This window comes from Cardiocondyla obscurior, linkage group LG21 (assembly GCF_019399895.1).
Source record: "Cardiocondyla obscurior isolate alpha-2009 linkage group LG21, Cobs3.1, whole genome shotgun sequence".
NCBI classification, from domain to species: domain Eukaryota; kingdom Metazoa; phylum Arthropoda; class Insecta; order Hymenoptera; family Formicidae; genus Cardiocondyla; species Cardiocondyla obscurior.
The window spans coordinates 2,495,138-2,515,556 of NC_091884.1; the positions used below are offsets into that span (position 1 = coordinate 2,495,138).

General features: G+C 37.0%; 2 protein-coding genes and 1 long non-coding RNA gene across 10 annotated transcripts; 2 read left to right on the forward strand and 1 right to left on the reverse strand.

The window, feature by feature from the left end:
* The first annotated feature begins 97 nt into the window (after window positions 1-97).
* LOC139110745 (ATP-binding cassette sub-family G member 4) lies at window positions 98-14,548 on the forward strand. Of its 8 annotated transcripts, none has more exons than XM_070670743.1 (14): window positions 98-323; window positions 2,142-2,442; window positions 5,343-5,510; window positions 8,595-8,866; window positions 9,046-9,229; window positions 9,352-9,475; window positions 9,569-9,714; window positions 10,055-10,178; window positions 10,338-10,581; window positions 10,711-10,826; window positions 11,028-11,196; window positions 11,292-11,548; window positions 11,623-11,756; window positions 11,927-14,548. In XM_070670743.1, the coding sequence occupies exons 4-14, from the start codon at window positions 8,674-8,676 to the stop codon at window positions 12,144-12,146; spliced, it is 1,911 nt and encodes a 636-aa protein (XP_070526844.1). In that variant the 5' UTR covers window positions 98-323; window positions 2,142-2,442; window positions 5,343-5,510; window positions 8,595-8,673; the 3' UTR covers window positions 12,147-14,548. The 8 variants fall into 8 exon arrangements, with proteins under 8 accessions (XP_070526844.1, XP_070526845.1, XP_070526847.1 ...); XM_070670744.1 differs by lacking the exon at window positions 98-323 and adding an exon at window positions 1,825-2,065 and having other exon boundaries at window positions 5,343-5,538; XM_070670742.1 differs by lacking the exon at window positions 98-323 and adding an exon at window positions 1,837-2,065.
* On the reverse strand, window positions 13,172-20,402 carry LOC139110747 (ATP-binding cassette sub-family G member 4). The gene is made up of 11 exons (XM_070670754.1): window positions 19,609-20,402; window positions 18,841-19,151; window positions 18,513-18,686; window positions 18,050-18,260; window positions 17,395-17,493; window positions 17,166-17,302; window positions 14,471-14,639; window positions 14,271-14,371; window positions 14,014-14,169; window positions 13,818-13,936; window positions 13,172-13,723 (listed from the first exon to the last, which is right to left on the reverse strand). Exons 1-11 carry the CDS (start codon window positions 19,754-19,756, stop codon window positions 13,498-13,500), a joined length of 1,851 nt encoding a protein of 616 aa, XP_070526855.1. The 5' UTR covers window positions 19,757-20,402; the 3' UTR covers window positions 13,172-13,497.
* LOC139110767 (uncharacterized) lies at window positions 16,123-16,877 on the forward strand. The gene is made up of 3 exons (XR_011547045.1): window positions 16,123-16,214; window positions 16,336-16,649; window positions 16,788-16,877. It is a non-coding gene; the product is annotated as an uncharacterized lncRNA (long non-coding RNA).
* Window positions 20,403-20,419: the final 17 nt, after the last annotated feature.

Here is a 20,419-nt window from a genome sequence, read left to right on the forward strand (position 1 = left end):
TCTTTGTGATTATGTTGCGCAGAAGCTTTAAAGAAATGGTTATTTTATGTTTTATGTAGTTGTAAATTGTATATAACGTGCTAACTGTACATTCCAGGATCACTAAAACACTGGAGTGAATAAATAAAACATCGAAGAGGAAAAGTTAAGATCAAAAATAGAAGAGTAGAAGACAAAGTTTCATAAGAAAAAGAAGTGAGGTAGCGTTATTACAGCACTCGGCGGTGATTTCTTCGAGGAATAGACTGCGAAGTATGTCAAAGCGCCAAAGGCATCGGCAGAAACGAGTCGTGCGGATAATAACAAGAAATAGCAGGCTAACTGTAAGATATAACATACTATAGGTGAAATAAAATCACAACAAATTACTGCTAGGAAAGAGCGAAGCAGAACATGCCGAAGAGTTGCAATATGATCGATATTTTCCTATCGTTCCACTTAATTTGTATATTCGTTTTATCTCGAATCAAGTGGAAAAAAAAGAAACTGCGAATTAACATACCACGAAAAGAAAAAAAATGTTTAACGACGTTTACTTGAGGTATAAACACCAATATTTTATCTAGAACGCGCGAAAAGGTAATAAGAATAAATTATGCATAGATTTGCTAACGAATGAACACATTAACATATATATTTTCGTTATTAAATTGGAATATATACGTTTGTCTCTGAAATCGGACAGTGCACTTTAAACGGCATGTGCTGACGCGAGATTAAAAAAAAATTGTGGTATTAAAGTTTCAGCTTATTCAATTATCACAAATAATGCGTCGTTCTGGTGAAATATCAAGTTACACAAGAGTAATTAATTGTTATCGCACATTGCACATTGATTTAATCTTTACCTTTGGACTATTATATGTAGATAAGATTACCTTCAGTTAGTATTCTTGCAAGTACTCATCTCAACTTCGATCTTTTAATTTTGTTTTCTTGTTTTTCATTTTTTTTTTTTTTTCTCCAAGCATATAAAAAATAACAAGACGGAAGAGAAAACGTATTAATATTATTAGCGTTTAGGGATCCGAAGTAATCCAATAAGCTGACTCTTGTTACACTTTTTTTTTATCTCCTTCGTCTTTATCAATAATGATATTAATATCTTATTATTTTTTTTTTATCAATATGGATTAATTAATTTTAAGTTTATTCGTATGAAACGTGTATATAAGCGCGTGATATTTTATTTTTGAGGTCAAAAGTGATAAAACAGTTATTTTATTTTTGCGAAAGGATGAAATTTGCAGCTCTCCGGTGCAGAAAATTTAATTAAGCAGGAAATTGGAGTTTATCCCAATGTTCATTTACGGATATTTATGAATTCCGTGATAATCGCACGTGGACAATTTTCTTTTTATTACATGTATATATACACGCGTATAAATAACTTGACTTGATGTGAATCGCTTCAACGCGCATACGTTTTTCTTTTTTAAGAAAGCGTTATTGATAACGGAATACATTCTCGTGAACCGATCATCATTTTCTCTATGCGGAATTTGCGTGTGTTGTTATTTGACGTAAATTACTATTGATGTTTCTCGTGCAATATTGCCACGTAAAATAAAATTACAGCGAGCGAGATAATTTTATACATTGTTTATAAAAGTCGTTGTAAACTGTTTATTTCATACTTTTTATATCGCCGGCAACTTCGCTGTAGAATATGGAGAAAGGAAAAGGTTGGCGGAGGAAGAGCAGCGTGAGACAAGCTGCCTTTTTTTTTTTTTTTTTACCGGGTTAATTTTTTACCGATTCAGCGTGCGAGCGAACTTTGTACCCAGCTGCAAAAAAATACATTTGTAGTAGCAATTGTGTGCACGTACAAAACAGGATTTATCATTTATTTAGCTGCTGGTTAGCAGGTATATTAACGTCGCGTGCTCTTTGAGCCTTGTTATACGTACGCACGCACGAATTACGTGAGTTTAACGAAATCTGTGAGATTCACTGGAATATCTAGCTGAATCGAGCTGAAACGATACTGCGCTCGTTATTAATTTTAAACGCGTTTCGTTCCCGAGCTGTGCGTATTTGGCGAATTATAAAAATATCGTTAAATGTAATTTGAAAATTAGTTTTCATCGTTTTGTAACATATAATTTACGACTTTTTAATTTTTTTAATTTTCCTTACAGCTCGCGAAAGAAAATTTGAAGAAAGGCGGGAAGCTCCGAAACAATTTCGCGCCATTAGCGACCCGCAAGTGCAAGTGCTCGGAGTGTTCCGGAAGAGCTGCGGATCACAAGAGGAAAGGAGGGTTGAAACGCGTAGTGTGCCGGGCGGCGTGGGGGCTCGGATGAGATAGAGTGAGGAAGAAAAGCGGCAATGTCTTGGGTCTCTTCGAGTTAGTGCTCTATCCTCGGTTGCGAACGGTCCGCGTCCTGCACGAACAAACCAGTCTTCGAAGCGCTCGAGCATTGTCCGGTTTCATGTCCCGTAAGTACATCACGACCTAACCATCGAGCGTATATTACTCGCGACTAGACTACGCGGAAGAAAAGAAAAAAAAAAAAGGAAAAAAAAAAAAAAGAGAAGAATGAGATTTCATACTTTCACATTCCGCGTTTGGCGCAATCCGCGTAGCTCACTTCTATGTACTACGTCACGCGATCGTGTAACGCTTCCTTGTTTTATCTCTGGCATTGGCCGGATAGAAACTGCGATTGCCAGATGTCAAAAGTTACGAGTCGTCTTATCGGGACTCCCTTTCGAGATCCGCGATCGACGTGTCTCGGATTCGATCCGCGCGCCCAGGGTGAGAAAGGGACGCGGGCGGGTGTGTATCCGGCAGGACAATTTTTTTTTTTAGAATTTTTTTTAATCGTCCAGATGGCGAGAAACTGCGGCTCCTCGGTCACAACCTTTCGTCGTTTTGAAACGTCGCAAAAGAGAGTCGCGAAAGGTCACGGATAGCTTTACTTTAATTAATTTCGATCGAATGGATTAATTAACTGATAGCGATTAAAAAGTTTCGTCACGATTATCGCCGCGCGTGTTTGAAATATCGCGCGATGATGCAAACCTAGGAAAAGCTGCGGAGATAAAATAATGGAAAGGCGGAATTGTTACATCCCGCGTGTGAATTAATTATGCATTCGATTCAGGTGCATTCGCTCAGCGAAGTTGCGGCCGTTGATGTGAGAAAAAAAAAAAAAAAATAGAAAAATTAACTCTAGCTTTACAAAATTAATTCCCTCTCTTGCGCCTCGGCGTGAGATTTGCCTCGGCGATATTTCTATTCAACTTAATCCGTATTCGGAGTAATTTTCACGCTCGTTTCACGTAGAACGTTACTCTTCGCGGCGCGTTAAAAAGAGATTTATGCCGTGCGTCTCGGGTAAATGTGTGTACGCTCGTAAATCCTCGACTGTCTTTCGCGAGAAGATGCGAGTTTTCGTGCGCGATCGTTGAAAAGTGCGTAAGATCATCAGCCCCGGACGTTAGCGTTTACTACCATCCTCCTATACTTTTATCGCATCGAAGCTCCTGCCGGTTGTTCGAGCGACGAGCGAGCTTTTTAAAACGATTCCCCGATCGGTCGAAAGGTCGTTGTCCCGCAACGGCGGGACGGTTTCCGTACGCGGGAAATTAAATCGGGGCTTTAAATCGTTTGATCGGGCGCCTTTTGTCGAAGCGCGCGACAAGCCCGCGCTAAAAATATACTCTAAGAACGAGCGTGGAGGCGCGTTTAAGGTTTCCTTGCGTTTAACATACGGAGGGAAAAAATGACACCCGCTTTAATTTGTCGCGGCAGCAAAAAGATGTGCTTGCGACAGCAAGTCGAGTGACCGGGTATTTCTTTTTCCGTACACGCGATTAAATTACGAGCTTGCCGATATCGTATCGAACGTTCTTTGATCAGTCGCAGATCGTCCGTAAACCACGCCGGCAAGGATCCCATTGTTTAACGTTAAATCGAAGCTGAAAGACGCACAATGGCCGTCGCTTACGATTCGCTCACAGTTTACTTAAAGCAACGTAAGTCGATACTTCCTGACATTCGACGTTCCCTGTATTATTTTTATTTTCTTTTCTTTTCTTTTTTTTTTTTTATCAATCGAGTTATTTTAAATAACAGCGCATGTGCGAATCACGTGATCGCGGTCTTTATATCGCGATCGTGTCATGCACGTGCACGCGACACGCGGAACTGTTGTAACTTCGCTAATCTAAAATTAAATATAAATCATCTTTTCACGCACTTCCTGTTTTGATCTCTCAGCTCGAGAGCGATTTCCTACCGGATATATTTCTTTTATTTAAATATACCGCACTTAGATACAATTACGGGGCGCGGTCATGAAGATTTAACCGAAACAATCGTATCAGATATTTTTCTCTCTCTTTTTTTTCTTTTATCTGCTTGATAAAAACGTAATCTGTCAATAGCTTTCAATTTTTGAGCGCGGGAGGTAAATGGTTCGTTAATTCGATCGAGCTGAATATAATATTGTTATCTGGAGATATTCCTTTTTCTAATTTTATCTTTTTCCAACTGCCTTTTTTTTTCTTTCTTGAACGCGTATTGTATTATTAGTGACAATTGCATTATGATAATTCCTTCTTGGAAACGTAATGGACGGCTGTCTTTGCCGGTAATAATAAATAATTTTAAGGAATTAGATAAAATCAAGAATTTTTCCTTATCGTCTGAATTTGTGCTATAATTATACTGACGGTCGTAATTTATCAATATCCTTTAGATCTTTAAAAAATTGAACAGCTATTGCTATTGCCATCTATTTTTTTTGTATTTCTACATATGTTAATAACTCTTGATTGATCGTATTATCAATAATACAGTCATCGTATTATCGCATTCGATATTTTGCATAACAAATATGTTTTTGTGCTGAAAAGAACTAAACGGAATTTGCATAAACGTCGACAAAGAGCTCATTTCAAGATTCTTCTGCATTTTACATACATTCTTTTTTAAAAAAATTTAATCTAGGAAATTAAAATTGTAACGCTATTTAAATTACAATTTTCATACTCGTATAAGTAATCTTTAATATGTCCAGTGACTGCATCGCGAGATAATGAAGTCCACGTGCGGTGTAGCATGATATAAATACTTGAAAACTTTGTTTTTTTATTGCATTTTGCCTAAGGATATATGAACTTGTAAGAAAAGAAAAGGAAAAAGAAAAGAATATTTAAATACTCTAAAATAAAAATAAAATTATATTAAAAAATAGCGCGCACGCATAGTTTGTTTCTAGTCTGATTAAATAAAGCTTGCGGTCGGACACAAATTTTTTTTTTTTTTTACAGAAATAGAATACAGTAATACTATCGAATTATTCTTTTTAAAACAAATAATTTCTTTTCAGTGTAAAGACGTTCTACGCTTCATTCATTTATTCGCGCTGACGTCAGAAGATTGCGATTACGGGGAAAAAAAAGGAAGAGAGAGAAAGAGAGAAGAAACTCGGGACAGTGCACACCATCCAAGTTACCAAATTCACTAGAAGAAGACACAAGTCACGTCGAATGGAAAAGTAGGCGCGATGAATTAAATTCTTCATTGTTAGTACAAAAGTCCAGCGTGAAACGTTCGCCCGTGCCGGCTGGATCTCACTTGAACTTTGTGCGCGGTAGTCATTCTCTGTATACGATTCATCATCCGCTTATCTGTCAAAGCAGTTCGTTTAAAAAGGACGCAATCTAAATCGCTCTCCCCCTCGAGGAAAGATATGTCATCGCGTAACGTAAGGAAACCCCTTCCAACTTCGCCAATCTGTTATCGAGGGTGCGAAGTGTGATTAAAATTTAGGCGTTTTCTGTAATCAGTTGATTTTGTGTCATCCATCGGCTGTGCCGTTCTTTGTTCTGTAATCTACGCGGACGAGCGTATCCGAGTGCATATCGCATCGTGTCGTATTGTTACTTGAACGATATCTATCATTGTGCACGAATTGTTCCGTCTTCGCGATTACTTCGCGGGATTTGCATTCGCGCGAGAGGTAACAAAAATTAAACGGTAAAGCTACGTTTGTCGGGTATATCGGCAATATATGTATATGCGTGAACACAAGAGACTGATAGGTGTAAAAGAAATCGTATTATTTTGTTGGGTAGCGCGCAAAATATCTTACTTGGTTATTCTACTTTCACCTCTCGCTTACATCATTCGCATCCGCGAAAACATTGTTGCAAAAAAAGTAGCCTTCGGTACGTAATGTATTACGTATTATTTCCTGAACACATTCTGAAATAATCTTTATCGTGTCTTTAATTTACTGGTGGAATAATAAATAAAATAATAAGCGAGTTAAATAACAAGTCTGTTATCCGCGAATTAACGAATCTTTACCGATGCTGACAACAGAAATTTTTTTTCTATACGTGAGTTTAACGCTTTCCAATATGAAGTAACTCCGCAAATGGTATTTACCCTAAACGAAACTCTCAGGAAATCTGAATGCACTCGGAAAAAGTGAGAATGTATGTACAACGAGCGAGCAGGAATGATTTAAAAACGTGTTTACAAATATTTGATGACAAAAACAAGCGTGAGCGTAAAATTACACGATCGTTAAGTGGTCCGGATTCGGAGTATCGAGAGCGATTTATTAACACTCGGGCGTGGCGATTACAATCCCAATGGAGATTTAAATGAAATCATTTTGCATGTATTGCGCGATGATGGCAAGTGTCCGCCGAACTCATGTAGTGTACGCTAAATATTTTTGCTCTACATTTCGCGCTTATCGCGGCTTATCGTCCGTGGCAACCTAGGAGAGAATCCATATCGTTGCGTAACGCAGCATCATTATTTCCCGTCGGTGACAGTTTCTTTTCCTTTCTTTCGGACTCGTGCGCACGTTACGAAGTTCACGATAACATCTTTGACGCAATTACTCGATTATCTTTTCTTTTTCTCCATCGGCGCGATTATTTCGCTGAATCTCGATAGTCGCCGTTCGGTTTAGCTTCAAAAACACCGCGGCGACCGTCCGCGGTTAAAAATCCAACAATGTTAGCTCCACGCGCATACTAACGATTAGATAAGATTGACGATTCCGCTGTCAATGAAATCATCAAAGGTTACTGGACTTGGTACTCTAGGAATGTGACCAAGGTGATACGATCTTATTGACGTACACTCGCCGCAGATTCACGTTCTGTATTATCGGAAAATCCATCACCTCGAGGCTTTGTTCGTATTCCCGGAAACTTACGTTAGACCTTTAATCGTTCTTTTAATTGCGCTCATTTGCATGCTAAACAAATTGGTGAGAACATATTCGCGCGAATGCGTCAGACGAAAGGACCAAGTACTGCTTCGCTTCGTCTCGCGTTCACTTTGAATAAGCATCAGATGCGTCGAAGGTTTAATTAATTGACAATGATCGTATAAAGATCAATTCTGTTATAAATTTAGGCGGGGACGCTTTAAGTCGCCGACAAGGCCGGGACGTAGCTTCGAGCCGAAGGATGTAGAATGTACACGACTGTTTTACAAGGCTTGGAGTAGTTTGCGAAATTCCAAGTGGTTTCTTGTGCATTGTCTCGAATTTGGGCTCTTGTAAAATATAATTGCGCGTCAAGGACTACCTCTGCATACACACACATCGCGATGCCTGTACATTATTTAGGTGCACGAGAAGTAGGATCGTCAAAACGAGTTTCTTCACTGTTAGTGAATCACCGCACGTTGAACAGAAAATGATCGTCGCAAATATAAAGCTACCTTTGTACTTCGGTCACAAAGTGACGTTCGCTTATACGCCGACGACGTAGCGAATAAAGGCAGGAACTTCTCTCGACTAATTGGCGCATCATTTATTTCTTTGTTCTATCTTGTACTTTTTTCTTTACGTGAAGCACAGAAAAATGCAGAAGGAAAAAATCAACGATTAATGTTACTTGATAATAGTAGAGGTTATTGATAGCGACTTAGATAAAGAGCTTATTTTTTTTTTCCGTCGAAAAACATATGTTAACATATATTAACACTTGATGCTAATTTTATTCGTAAATAGTAGCCGCAGACTAGATTTTTACAATAATAGTCTGCTGTTGGTATAATTACATATTAATGAAAAAAGCTGGCTGGTTAATTTATATTGCTATGAGATTAAAAAATTTTGTCTGCCGCCGCTTTTTCCGTATTTTCCTAAAAAGAAATGTCATCGAGGAAAAAGTACTTATAATATTGAAACGAAATTCTCTTCGTGGCTACAAGAGTCGCGAGTTTAATTATGTCATTACGAAATGTTTTAACGTCGTTAAAAAATGTTTAATGTCCTGTATTCCAAATGGCGCAATTAAAGTAAATAGATTTATTTGCAATACGCATCGTCCGTGATTCCGAACGAATTAAGAATGCGAAGCTGCGATCACGTGGAAATGCGTCGAGTCGCGGAAATAATACGAAACGCTGCTCGCGGACTTAATCGTATAAGTCACAATTGTGCTTACTTCGGATTTAATTAGCATAAAGCCAGCTTATATCTTAGAAAAGGAAGTGGATCGTATTACAGTGCAAAAAATAAGATATTTTTTTTACTTATGTTTATCACTTAATAGCGATGTTATCTCGTTTTTGCATTTATTCTAACGAAAACTCGTAATTCCAGGTTGTCCGAGTTGGAGCGACAGATGAGCGTTCAAGCATAATAGACTTCATCACTCGAACGGTTCGCGCACAGCACAAAGATGGAAGTATTGATGCACGAGGCGAGCAATCGACGGGAAAACGGCGCGGATACGGTAGGATGTGCAACTGAATCCACGTTCAAGCGAGAAGAAATCAGCATGTCGTCCGGAGCCCTACGCGACAAGGGCATGGAATCAATCGACATCATTTTCGAAAACATCACCTACACTGTCAACCTTGGCTTTAGAAAAGGTGAACGATTCTTGAAATAACATTTTAAAAGATCTTAAAACCTTGACATTTAGTCGAGCGTAATTATTTATAATAAATTATATAAATGGAAATTTTTAACAAGTTGAACGAGGAATAATTAAAGTTAAATGGCAATGTTTTTACAGCATTAGATATTTAATGTGTCGTAAAATTTTTAGGAGATAAAGAAATCTTGCACGGGATTAACGGAAGGCTCCCCAGCAATCAGTTGATCGCTTTGATGGGACCATCCGGCGCGGGGAAGTCTACGTTACTCGACATCCTATCTGGTTTCCGTACAACTGGAGTGGACGGCGTGATATACATCAATGGTCGTGTTCGGCATCTTAATAGTTTTCGAAAGTGAGTATACTCTCCGGTACTTTAATAAGTAATTAAATTAAATTAAGCAATTAAGAAATTTCGACGTTTCTTTCGGATATAAATATCTCAAGTATATTAATAACGTTTAATCCACACTTTAGATGCAGCGCTTATATCACGCAAGAGGATCGATTGGAGCCTCTGCTCACCGTGATCGAGAACATGAGAGTCGCTGCCGATTTAAAACTGCCGTCGAGCACGCCGCAGCACAAAAAAGAGATGATTGTACGCAAACATTTATTACGAATTATCTGAATAATTGAACGAGAAAAAAAATTATTACGATATATTATTAAAATTAATTACGTAATGTTTTAGATCGAAGATATTCTCACGACACTTGGCTTGTACGAGCACATGTATACGAGATCTGGTCAATTGAGCGGCGGCCAAAAGAAGCGCCTCTCCATTGCATTGGAATTGGTCAACAATCCCACAGTGATGTTCCTCGATGAACCGACCACGTAAGTGCATTTAAACTTTAGACATTCGATGCTATTTTTCTACATACGGCTTAATAAAATTTAATGTCTTATTTAAATACTGATGTCGAAGTCTATTAATTATATCTTAGTCATCCACCTTTTATTCCTGATAAGTGTATTTGCATAATTGTTAAATGTAATCATTGTAATTCAAACTTCTTTTTGCAGCTAAGTGTTTTTTCTTGTATAAATAAGTAACTTGTTTCAAGCGATAAATTTATTTAGTTATTGTTTCCCTATTTAAATGTAATTTTTAACATTAATAATAAATTTTTACTAGATAATACGAAGAAAGTTTTTAATCATTTACTTGTTACAGAGGTCTGGATAGTTCGTCTTGTATGCACGTTGTCAACTTATTAAAAATCTTGGCACGACAGGGTAGAACAATTGTTTGCACGATTCATCAGCCAAGCGCGTCCTTGTTTCAACTGTTCGATCAAGTAAGTAACCGTTTAAAAATTATAGAAATCGTAAAAATCAAAGAAATAAAATCAATAAAAGTCTGCTTTTAAAATATTTTTAGAGTTTTAGAAAGATATTGACCTACATTATTTTAAACTGTATTTTAAAAATTGTATTTGAGAAAATCAAATTTTTAGGTATATGTACTGACGAAAGGAGACTGCTTATATCAAGGAGCAACGAACAAGCTCGTGCCATATTTGGAAAATTTAAAATTACCGTGTCCTATGTATCATAATCCAGCAGATTATATGATCGAACTTGCCTGCGGAGAGTACGGTGATGATAAAATCGATACATTGATTATGGGCTCGCAAAACGGACGAAATCTTCAGTGGTTTGATAATCCAGAAACTTTGAAGGACGCAAAAACCTTGAGGAGTACGAAAAAAATTTTTTTTTATACAGTCAATATCTTATTATAAAATCGTATAATTTATTATTTTATTTTTCTCTTAATCAATATTAATCTAGATTAATGAGTTTTTAATCTTTGCCTGTTTCTTCCAGCGGCGCACCCTCTAAAGAATATGATGGACGATAACAGTAGCTTACACGCGACAAACCTCGCTCATCAAATCAAGATATTGCTAAGAAGAGGATATATCATGTGTAAACGAGATACGGTAAGATTTGTTTGTTCCCATTTGCGTTTTAACGAAATTGTCAATTGTTATCGATAATGCGCACTCGTTTAAAAAGCTCAAAAAATTGTGCAAGATTTTCTTTTAAGATGTAGAATACTGCAATTTTTTTGTTGACAAATTTAATGAAACGACAATGATCGCACAAAATTTAACTGAGTAACTTTTCGTTACATGTCACAGACTTTGACACATTTGCGCATCGTTGTTAACATAGTCGTTGGATTAATGTTGGGATCCGTTTTTCTGCGATCCGGCGCCGATGGTTCACGTGTTTTGGACAACTATAATCTTCTCTTTTCTATTCTGATACATCACATGATGACGACAATGATGCTTACGATAGTGACGTGTAAGTATCCGCGCGTCTTCTGCAGATGATTAACGGTAGTTTATACCGTAAGTACAAATTCACACAAGGTAAAACATTTCTTTTGTGATTTACAGTCCCGCTACAAATGTCCATCCTTCTGAAGGAGCACTTTAACAGATGGTACAGTCTGAAGGCGTTTTACATGGCGATAACGTTGATCGATGTGCCAATTTCGATAGTCTGCTGTATTTTTTTTTCAATAATCGTTTACTTTATGTCGGCACAACCACTGGAAATCGTTCGATTTTGTATGTTTTTAAGCATCAGCATATTGATCATGTTTATTGGACAAGGAACTGGTCTTATGATAGGCGCTGTATTTAATGTCGTGGTAAGTATAAGTAATTAATTAAAATTATTGTCGGCTTTTAATAAAATTTAATGAAGATGCTTTTTAACTTATAGAATGGTACATTTATGGGCCCGACAATTGCATGCCCTTTGATGATGTTTGCCGGGTTCGGAGTGTCGTTACGAGATTTACCGAGCTATCTCAAATGGGGAACATATGTCAGCTACTTACGATATGGTCTAGAAGGGTAAGAATTACTTTTTAAAATTCATATTAATTAGCCACCAGCGATATATATCATCTCTTTATATATTTTTAATAGCAAATTTATACTTATGCAATTTATATTTATGTAATTATAAATATTACATAAATTAAAATTATTTAATAAAATTATTTTAACGCGTGTTTGCACAGATTTGTCGGGGCCATTTACGGACTAGACAGACCTATTTTGGAGTGCAAGGAAAAGGGCGAGTTGTACTGTCACTATAAATATCCTTCGAAATTTCTTTCGGACATCGCCATGCAAGGAGATCAATTTTGGAACGATGTTATTGCATTGGCTACGATATTACTCATTACACGATGTGGCGCCTATATTCTTTTACGATGGAAACTCGTATCGTACCGATAATACCGATTTGTCTTTGGAATTCAATTTTTTTATATACTCCGACTACGAATTTACATGGCTGAGAGACTTAAGTACATACTCTCAACCTTACAAATCATAATATTTAAGTTTTGTCTGAAGAGCAAAATATTCAAAGCATCGATATTAATAATTAATAAGCAATATTGGAGAATTTTAAGGTAATGAGATAAACATTAATTTATATTAGTCACTTGTTAGTGCTCAATTAATTTTTGTTTCTATTTTAAATTCAGGGCAATTCAAGATTATACAGTCAGCGAATTGCTCTATTCGAACACGAGAAAAAAAATTGCGGCAAATGCTACCCGCTGGATATATATATATTTTTCTGTACATAATCTTTATACATTATCCAATCATAATAATCTCATGATAATCGCGTGAATGAGTGGAACTGTTCGTATGCCTACATGACAAATGTTGTATGTACTTCTGAGTTCATATCGAGATATCGAAAATATACAGAAGTAAGTTTACGTAGTAACGTAGGTTATTATCGATAATTGTATTTAATATTTTTATATTTAATAGTGATAGATGCGAGATGCTAAGAAATTATACGTGATACTATATGATCGTATACACGCTACACGTCAACAGAATTAATTATTACTTCCATTGAAAGACAGACCATTTGAACTCATATCGGCGTTTAATACATATGACAGCTTTCAATTAATGAAAGTTCTCGATAAGCAAATACTTTCAGGATTAAAAAAAAAGCTGTGATTACGTCAGTTCTTCGGCATAAGAGGAAAATGTAAACAGTAAACACTCAATGAAAGAGGTAATTTTAAAATCCAAAGACTCCGCTTGCTAAAAGACAATTATTCTAATGTAATATGTATTTTTTTTATTATCGAAAAAAATATCAAACTGCTAATTGAAATAGTGAATATTATGAAATACTTATACTTCGAGAATTCATGATAGACAAGATTTTCTAAATTCATTACCTGTGTTCTTTACGTATCATTATTATCATCATAATTTTTACGGTAATGTAAAGTAACGTTGTTTTTTTTATTTAATTTTTAATTTTATATACATATTAATTTTTATTATTTTATTGTGTTATTTACGTAAGACAAAGCAATAATTCTGAGTTAATTACATGTTCTTCAGCTTTGCTAAGTCGATGCGAACCTTATATCACATAAGTATAAAAAACCTTATACATATTCAATTATGTAAAACCTTATACATTTTTTTTACATGTTATAATCATATTTATCTGTTATTTCTCTTGGTAGTCTGCTCAGAGAAAATGTGTTAAAGCAAATTTCTTATGTAAGTGACTTGGGGAATATTTTTTTAACATATTAATATATCATTTCTTTGCATAATAAATTCGCCAACAAAGTACTGCATAAGTGAATATATGCAAACAGATTATCCAAGAGGCAAGTATTATAAGAATTGCGTGAAAAGGTACTGTTGGCACGTCCATTATCGAGAGAATTTTGCTTGGCGACTGAAAGAAACAGTAGATTTCTGTGCACGATAAATTCGGTCGGTTAAGATAAATCGCTTGCAACATTCCCTCATATGTATACCTGCAATAAGATTTTCAAGCTTATTAAACAAATAAGGGTAAATTAAAAATACAATTAGTTTTAATTAAAAAATTAAAAATAAAATTGTTTCTACCTGAAAAAGCTGACAGTGCTTAAAGGCTGTAGATAAATTAACATTTCTCTTAATTTCAAGAAATATCCGGCAAAAAGTAACAATGGCGTGGTAACTGCCGGTATTAAAAAAAAGCCTGTCTGAAAAAGAAATTACATTTAAGTGAGTATATTAATTGCTTATGTTAAATAATAATCGGATTAAAATAATAAAATACCTGAGTGCCAAAAGCTGCACCTGTAAGTATCCCAACTGTTTGTCCAAGAATTGTAATTAATAGGCAAACACTCCACATCTGTAACATTCTATAATACTCCATTGGTTGTCCTGTCATATAATATGCTATAAATAAGAAAGAAGAGGCGCAAAGTATCTAAAAATCAGACAAATAATTTTAAAGCAATACATTTATTTAATATTAAAATTTCATGTTAGAAAGAAAGTAGTTAAAACATAATGCCCCATTAAACGTACCTGCATTGGGAGATCTGTTAATATCTTTACACTATAATAAGATCTTAAAGAATACCAGTTGTTTAAATGTTCCTGTAGGAATACTGTTGTTTCTGTGGGAACTAAAATGGATTGACACATTTTGTAGAGTTTATAAAACGCATTTATTATAATACATAACTGTGTGTACAGCGATATGAAATTATATTTGTATTACTCACACATTTGTACTGCCGGCATAGCGTTTGCGAAGAATAAGAATAACATAAAGAAGAATAAACAGGCCATGTTACTAAGTACTTTCTCCGCGTCATTTCCGAAATTGTAGAAAACTGTTCCTAATAACAGTCCATTAACGACGTGCGCTGCGAATCTTAATTTTGTCAAAGTCTGAAAGATAAAACAAATTGAGTCAATCAAGGTAGAGATGAGAGATATTAATTAACGTACTTGTCACTTTGTTCACGTACGGTTCAGTTAACGTACAAAATAATCATATTAAAAGAAATCCAGAGACGCTCTGCGTTAGCGATTTTAATGTTCAGTTTAATTTTAATATGTCCAAAGACGGTCTTTGCAATTTTCCCACGATTTAATCCGCAATTATTAGTGATAACGCTCAAGCCACTTCGTGGTTACGCACGAAAAATCTGCTGTACACAAGAGATGGGTGACCCTAGGCGCGCCGACCAATCACAGCGCGCTATCGATCGCCTGATCGATAATGTTCCACGGGGCTCGCTGCGCACTTGAGGATCATCCGCCCGACCATGTGCCACGCATTGATTCTCGCTACGGATATCCGGAGGCTTCTGGGGTGTTCTCCTGCGCTTTATCATTGAGATTTTGTGCCTCGTCTCGTTCTGGGGGCCTCGTGAACCGCATGCTCGTGCACAGGTAGTGCACATCGCCACTGTCCATTCACCAACATTTGACCGGGCGAGTGAAGGTGAACCTCGGTCTTCATTCCGCCACGATAACTACGTGCTTGTGGTCGGGCGACGTTACGTGAGCATCGGCAACTCGCAATATTTTCCTATCTAAGGACCGAGTCTCTGAAGGTCACTCTTATTGCGGAGCTTCGAGCGCGAGCACGTGTTGCTACTCGCTCCGCAATGTCGCGTATTTTTTACCGCGGATAGAACATTCTCGCGTACGTTTTAGTGTCGATGACCTTGACTCGAGAACGGGTGATCGTATTCGGTACTCCTTTGTCATTCCACTCGTCGTTTTGTGTTCTGTTTCGTCGTTCGAAAAAGTGCTGCGGAACGACAAGGTTAAGTGGCGAATGCAGCGCTCGCGGAACGTCCAGCGTGAATTGCGTCGCGTATTACTCGGACATTTTCGACCGCCGTGGCTTCCATTAAAATTTTGTTCGACAGATTCCGGTGATCGTAGTTGTCGAAGCGAGAGATCCGCAGTTCGCCCGTGTTCCTCGTCGCGGTCGGATCTCGTCCCGCTTCGAGCAAGTGACTTTGAGGAACTTAAGGACGACAAAGTGAGCGGAGAACATTCCGATTTGCGGCCTGTCTCGTTTGCTGCTTGGTTTAAAATCTCGGCATCGTTCCGCCGACGAGAATCGTTTCGTGTGGAAATCGTGGACTATCCCGGGAGTGTCAGGAACTATCTCGGGAGTGTCGAGAACTATCCCGGGAGTGACATGAACTATTCCGAACTGTCCAGTGCACGGGGAACATTCCGATTTGCGGCCCGTCTCTGTTTGCCACTTGGTTTAAAATCTCGGCATCGTTCGTTCCGCCGACGAGAATCGTTTCGTGTGGAAATCGTGGACTATCCCGGGAGTGTCAGGAACTATCTCGGAAGTGTCGAGAACTATCCCGGGAGTGACATGAACTATTCCGAACTGTCCAGTGCGCGGAAGGACCGACCCGGACATCCCGCGGACATCCTGAGAGGAGGAGGAGGCCCAGGAAGGGTATCCTGCGCCAGCGGAGCAACCCCAGGGTAAATATTAATTATCCTTCCGAATTAAATCCTTCTGATTTTTGATAACTTTTTTTTTTTCATTATTTTATTGAATTAAATTTAATATCCGCAACATAATCTTTTTATTTATCTGTTACAGGCAAGAGGACCTCCGCTGTTGTGCATCGCGTTCAGTGATTAAAGTGCCGCACGCCGACATAATTAATTATACGAACCGCACCCGGTTCGTCGGTCGCTCGGGAGTGCCGCCAGTTTTCGGACGCTTTTTTTTACGATTGTATTTTTGCGGGAGTGCCGAAAAAATCACGCGCGAAAGTGTTAATTAATTTTCGCGATTGTAACTTCACCCGGGCGCGTCCGCGAGTTTCCAGTGCGCGGAAGGATGGCTCGACACGCAAACTGAGAGGAGGAGCAGGCCCGGGGGGCATCCTGCATCGGCGGAGCAACTTATAGGTAAGAATAAATTGTTTTAATAATAATAATTAATTAATTAATTAATAAAAAAAAAAAAAAAAAACTTTACCTTATTTTTCATTAATTTTATAAATTGATTAACGTGTCTACATTAATATTTTCTTTTGTATGTTACAGTCACCGGCAGAATTCCACAACTCCGCTGACGCTCATGCAGATCGGTGAGTCGCATGCTTTAATTTTTTCGTAGTTAGTGATCGGGTCTCTTGAACCGATAACACGCCGTCGAACATAAATTGTTCAATTAAAATGACACGCACAGAATGAAGAGCTTCCGAAAAATAGCGTGCGTGAAACATGCGCATGGTTTGTGTTAAATTAAATTAACACTTATTCCCGTGGCACAAAGTGAGCCAGACGGGAGAAATAATTTATATTGCAGAAAAGCAACGGTAATAAATTTGTTTCATCGTCGATCTAGCATAGGTTTTTAAAGACAGGAATTGATAACAATAATTAATATTGCTTGTAACAATTTTGACTGTTTCTACTCACGTTATCTCGCTTAATGCAGATTAGAGATCTGAACAATAAAATCTTTTGTTGCTGCCACGTCGACTTCTTTGGTATTATACTTTTTGTAAGCGTGTCTATGTCGTCTGCTTCAAATTTCTGTTTGAAATTAGCTTTTTCTATAAAAAAAAAAAAAAAATAGAACCCGTAATTAATCAATAATCACAATAATAAAAATAATTAAAATTAAAAGGTGCAGAATTATAGTTACCATTTTTATTTCGTTGTCTGAGCTTTTCGTATTCAACACGACAGACCTTATGCAGATTCTCTAAATCTCCATTTCTTTGTTCAGTTATGACCTCAAGTACTGAAAGAAAAAAAATGTACAAAATAAGAAAAGTCATTATTAAGTTCCTTTTAAAAAATATTTGTTTTAAATTTTGATGAGACCAATGGCCGCGAAAACCTGAAACTAAACTCAATATTATTTTATAATAAAATATTTGTGTAACGTCAGAAAATAAAATAAACCACGGATTACTTTTATAAACTTTGTTACATTAAATTGAACAGCAAATATAAGTGCACACATTTGTATATTTCCACATGGTATTTAGATTGACGTTTAGATTATTTTGCTATCTTTAAGTCTTTGATATAAAAAGTTTAACGTAAAAAAAAATTATGATTTTGTTATTTCTATTTCTTTAATCGTTTCATAATTGTGGTAGAATAAATGTTGGTTATATAAGAAGGCTTCTGTTAAAGCTAGATCTTTATGCTATCAATAATAATTATTTTTCTTTAATAAAGCCAGTTCTTTGATGATTATTTAATCTAAGATTTTAAGTGGACCTCATTGCTTGATGAAATTCGAATAAGCTATTTGTGAAGTCAGATCGGTAGACATAGGTCAACATTACCAAACTCGGCTATATTGTAGAAGCTAGGATAATTGTACCCGGCGATCTCGTATGTCTTTAAGATCTCGCTCTTTGGACCACAGTACATGCATTTGCCTCGATTAAGTACCATAATATTGTCGAAGAGCGAAATCATCGGACTGCTGGGTTGATGTATCGCGCATATCACAGTACAGTTCTCTCTCGCCAAATTGTGCAGCATGTTAACGAGCTATTCAACACAAATCGCATAATTCCCATACAGCGTGGAAAGCGCGGAAAGTATTTTTAACAATTGCAAAAATACAATATTCCAGCTACGTCGCAGGAACGCTGCGAACGTTACTGAAACTTTTTTTTTTTTTTGCGTTTGTACGGAATTTATATTTAGCAGGCAATAGAAAAAAATATTAATATCGGATAAAATCTTTGCAAAACTGTTTGCAAAGCTTTAAACTAGCTGCATTAGTCATCTATGTTATACCTGATTAGATGCGACACTATCAAGCCCACTTGTCGGCTCGTCCAGCAAAAGAACGGACGGGTTGGTGATGATTTCCACGCCAATAGATAGTCTCTTTCGTTCGCCACCGCTCAGTTTGCTTGCCAATGTATTCAGGCAATTTGATAAGCTTAGGTTCTCCGCGATATCATCCACCTTAAAATTAATATCTAATATTAGTCTACATAGTTTCACTCGCCATAAAAAATCCGGAGAATAAATACTTATATATAAAATATATTTTGTACTGCATTACATTTTAACATAGCGTTTGGAAGGCACTTTTTCTTTTATTTTATATATTACTTACAACTGAAGAAATCGCATCCTCGTTTTGATTCACGCTGAGTTTCAGTCGAGTCGCTATGTAGAGAGTTTCTTTCGTCGTGAGAAATGGCAGTAAATCAAATTGTTGTGGCACGTAGCACATTTGTTTGCGAAACGTACGTATATCCCATTCGACGCCGTTTATAGTGAAAGTACCCGTTACATCGGCCAAACGTTTCCCAGCTATAATTTTTAGCAAGGTGGTCTTTCCTGCGCCGGAAGGACCAATTATCGCCGTTATCTTTCCCGGTTCAAAGTGCCCCAGCACGTTGTCGAGAATCATTTTCTTCGATCCTGTAAAATAAATTCACCTTATTAATATTTAAGCAACATGAGGAAACTAGAATAATGTCTCGCGTACCGCATTAAAATTCAATGAAACGCCAGAGAGATCTCGTAAAAAAATACAGCATCATATTCGATTTAATATCGGACTCCACGTCGTTTTATCTCAGCTTGTGGAATATTTAAAAATAAAAATAAAAAAAAAAGAAAAAGACTTCGTACACATTAGATCTTGCTACGCGTACACTTGATACGAGATATCACTTTGTCTCTTGATAAAATGTATCATGACGTAATAACTCGCGCTCGTTATATTGTTACTATATTCGAGTGATTAGGCCAGTCGTTATCTTACGCACGACTATCCAAAGTTAAACGATAATTGTCGAGAGATAGTGCAACTAGAACGAGCAAAATAGAATTTATCGGGAGCGCAGAGGAATTAAATGTAGGAAAATGTACTTGCCTTTGTGGTGAACTGAATAACAGAGATCGCTGAATTCGATGCACAAACTCCGTGACTTTTCGGGTCCCATTAATTTATCCATCTCTTGCAAACGGATCCTACAAGAGTCGCCGTCCAGCACCTCGTAACACTCAGAACAATTACTCATACCGCAATCAATTAATTCAAGTAGCTGGGTTTGGCTTTTATAACTGCGTACACGTCGCGACAGTATCTCACAACGATGTTGAATTCTTTATTAGTTGCATATATTATATAGCGGATATTACATCGCGTCTAGACTCCTGACGTGGTTTAATCATTCTGATATGTCTGATGAGTCTGATCTCATACTGCTAGTTGTCGAGCTCGAGAGGAAAGTAGTCCCTCTTTTCTCGCAGACGATGATAAACGAGGGGGGGACCCCTTTCTACAAGCTTCAGTATCGCTCAAGTGTTCACATTACATTGCTACTTTCAAGCGCGTCGCATATTTGTAATGTTATGCACGTGTAACATTGCATGTGATAAAAAGTTATAAATATATATATTTTTTTTCTTTTTATTTTAATTTCTAATTTAAATCCTTGATTCAAATTGTTTTGTCGATGTCGCGATAACAATGTACTGTGTTAGGATATATTTGAAATGAAATTTAGCATGCTAGCTAGTATCAAAATTCTGATAAAAATTTCTACTTCACGAGTACTTTCTTTCAATTTCGCGTACTTAAATGAACCGGTTTTTAGAAACCAGTTTGACTTGAATATTAACGTGGCTTATTGACTATAGTATAGTTATAGAATAAACTGTAAATTTGCAGTGCTGACGTT

Coding starts and splice junctions, on each gene's coding strand:
- LOC139110747 (XM_070670754.1), bottom strand. CDS start 19,756: ATGAGTAATTGTTCTGAGTGTTACGAGGTGCTGGACGGCGACTCTTGT. Junction 19,152..19,608: donor TTATTCAGTTCACCACAAAG/GCAAGTACATTT, acceptor TTTATTTTACAG/GATCGAAGAAAATGATTCTC. Junction 13,937..14,013: donor GTGCAGCTTTTGGCACTCAG/GTATTTTATTAT, acceptor TTTCTTTTTCAG/ACAGGCTTTTTTTTAATACC.
- LOC139110745 (XM_070670743.1), top strand. CDS start 8,674: ATGGAAGTATTGATGCACGAGGCGAGCAATCGACGGGAAAACGGCGCG. Junction 9,476..9,568: donor AGCACAAAAAAGAGATGATT/GTACGCAAACAT, acceptor GTAATGTTTTAG/ATCGAAGATATTCTCACGAC. Junction 11,549..11,622: donor GCGCTGTATTTAATGTCGTG/GTAAGTATAAGT, acceptor TTTAACTTATAG/AATGGTACATTTATGGGCCC.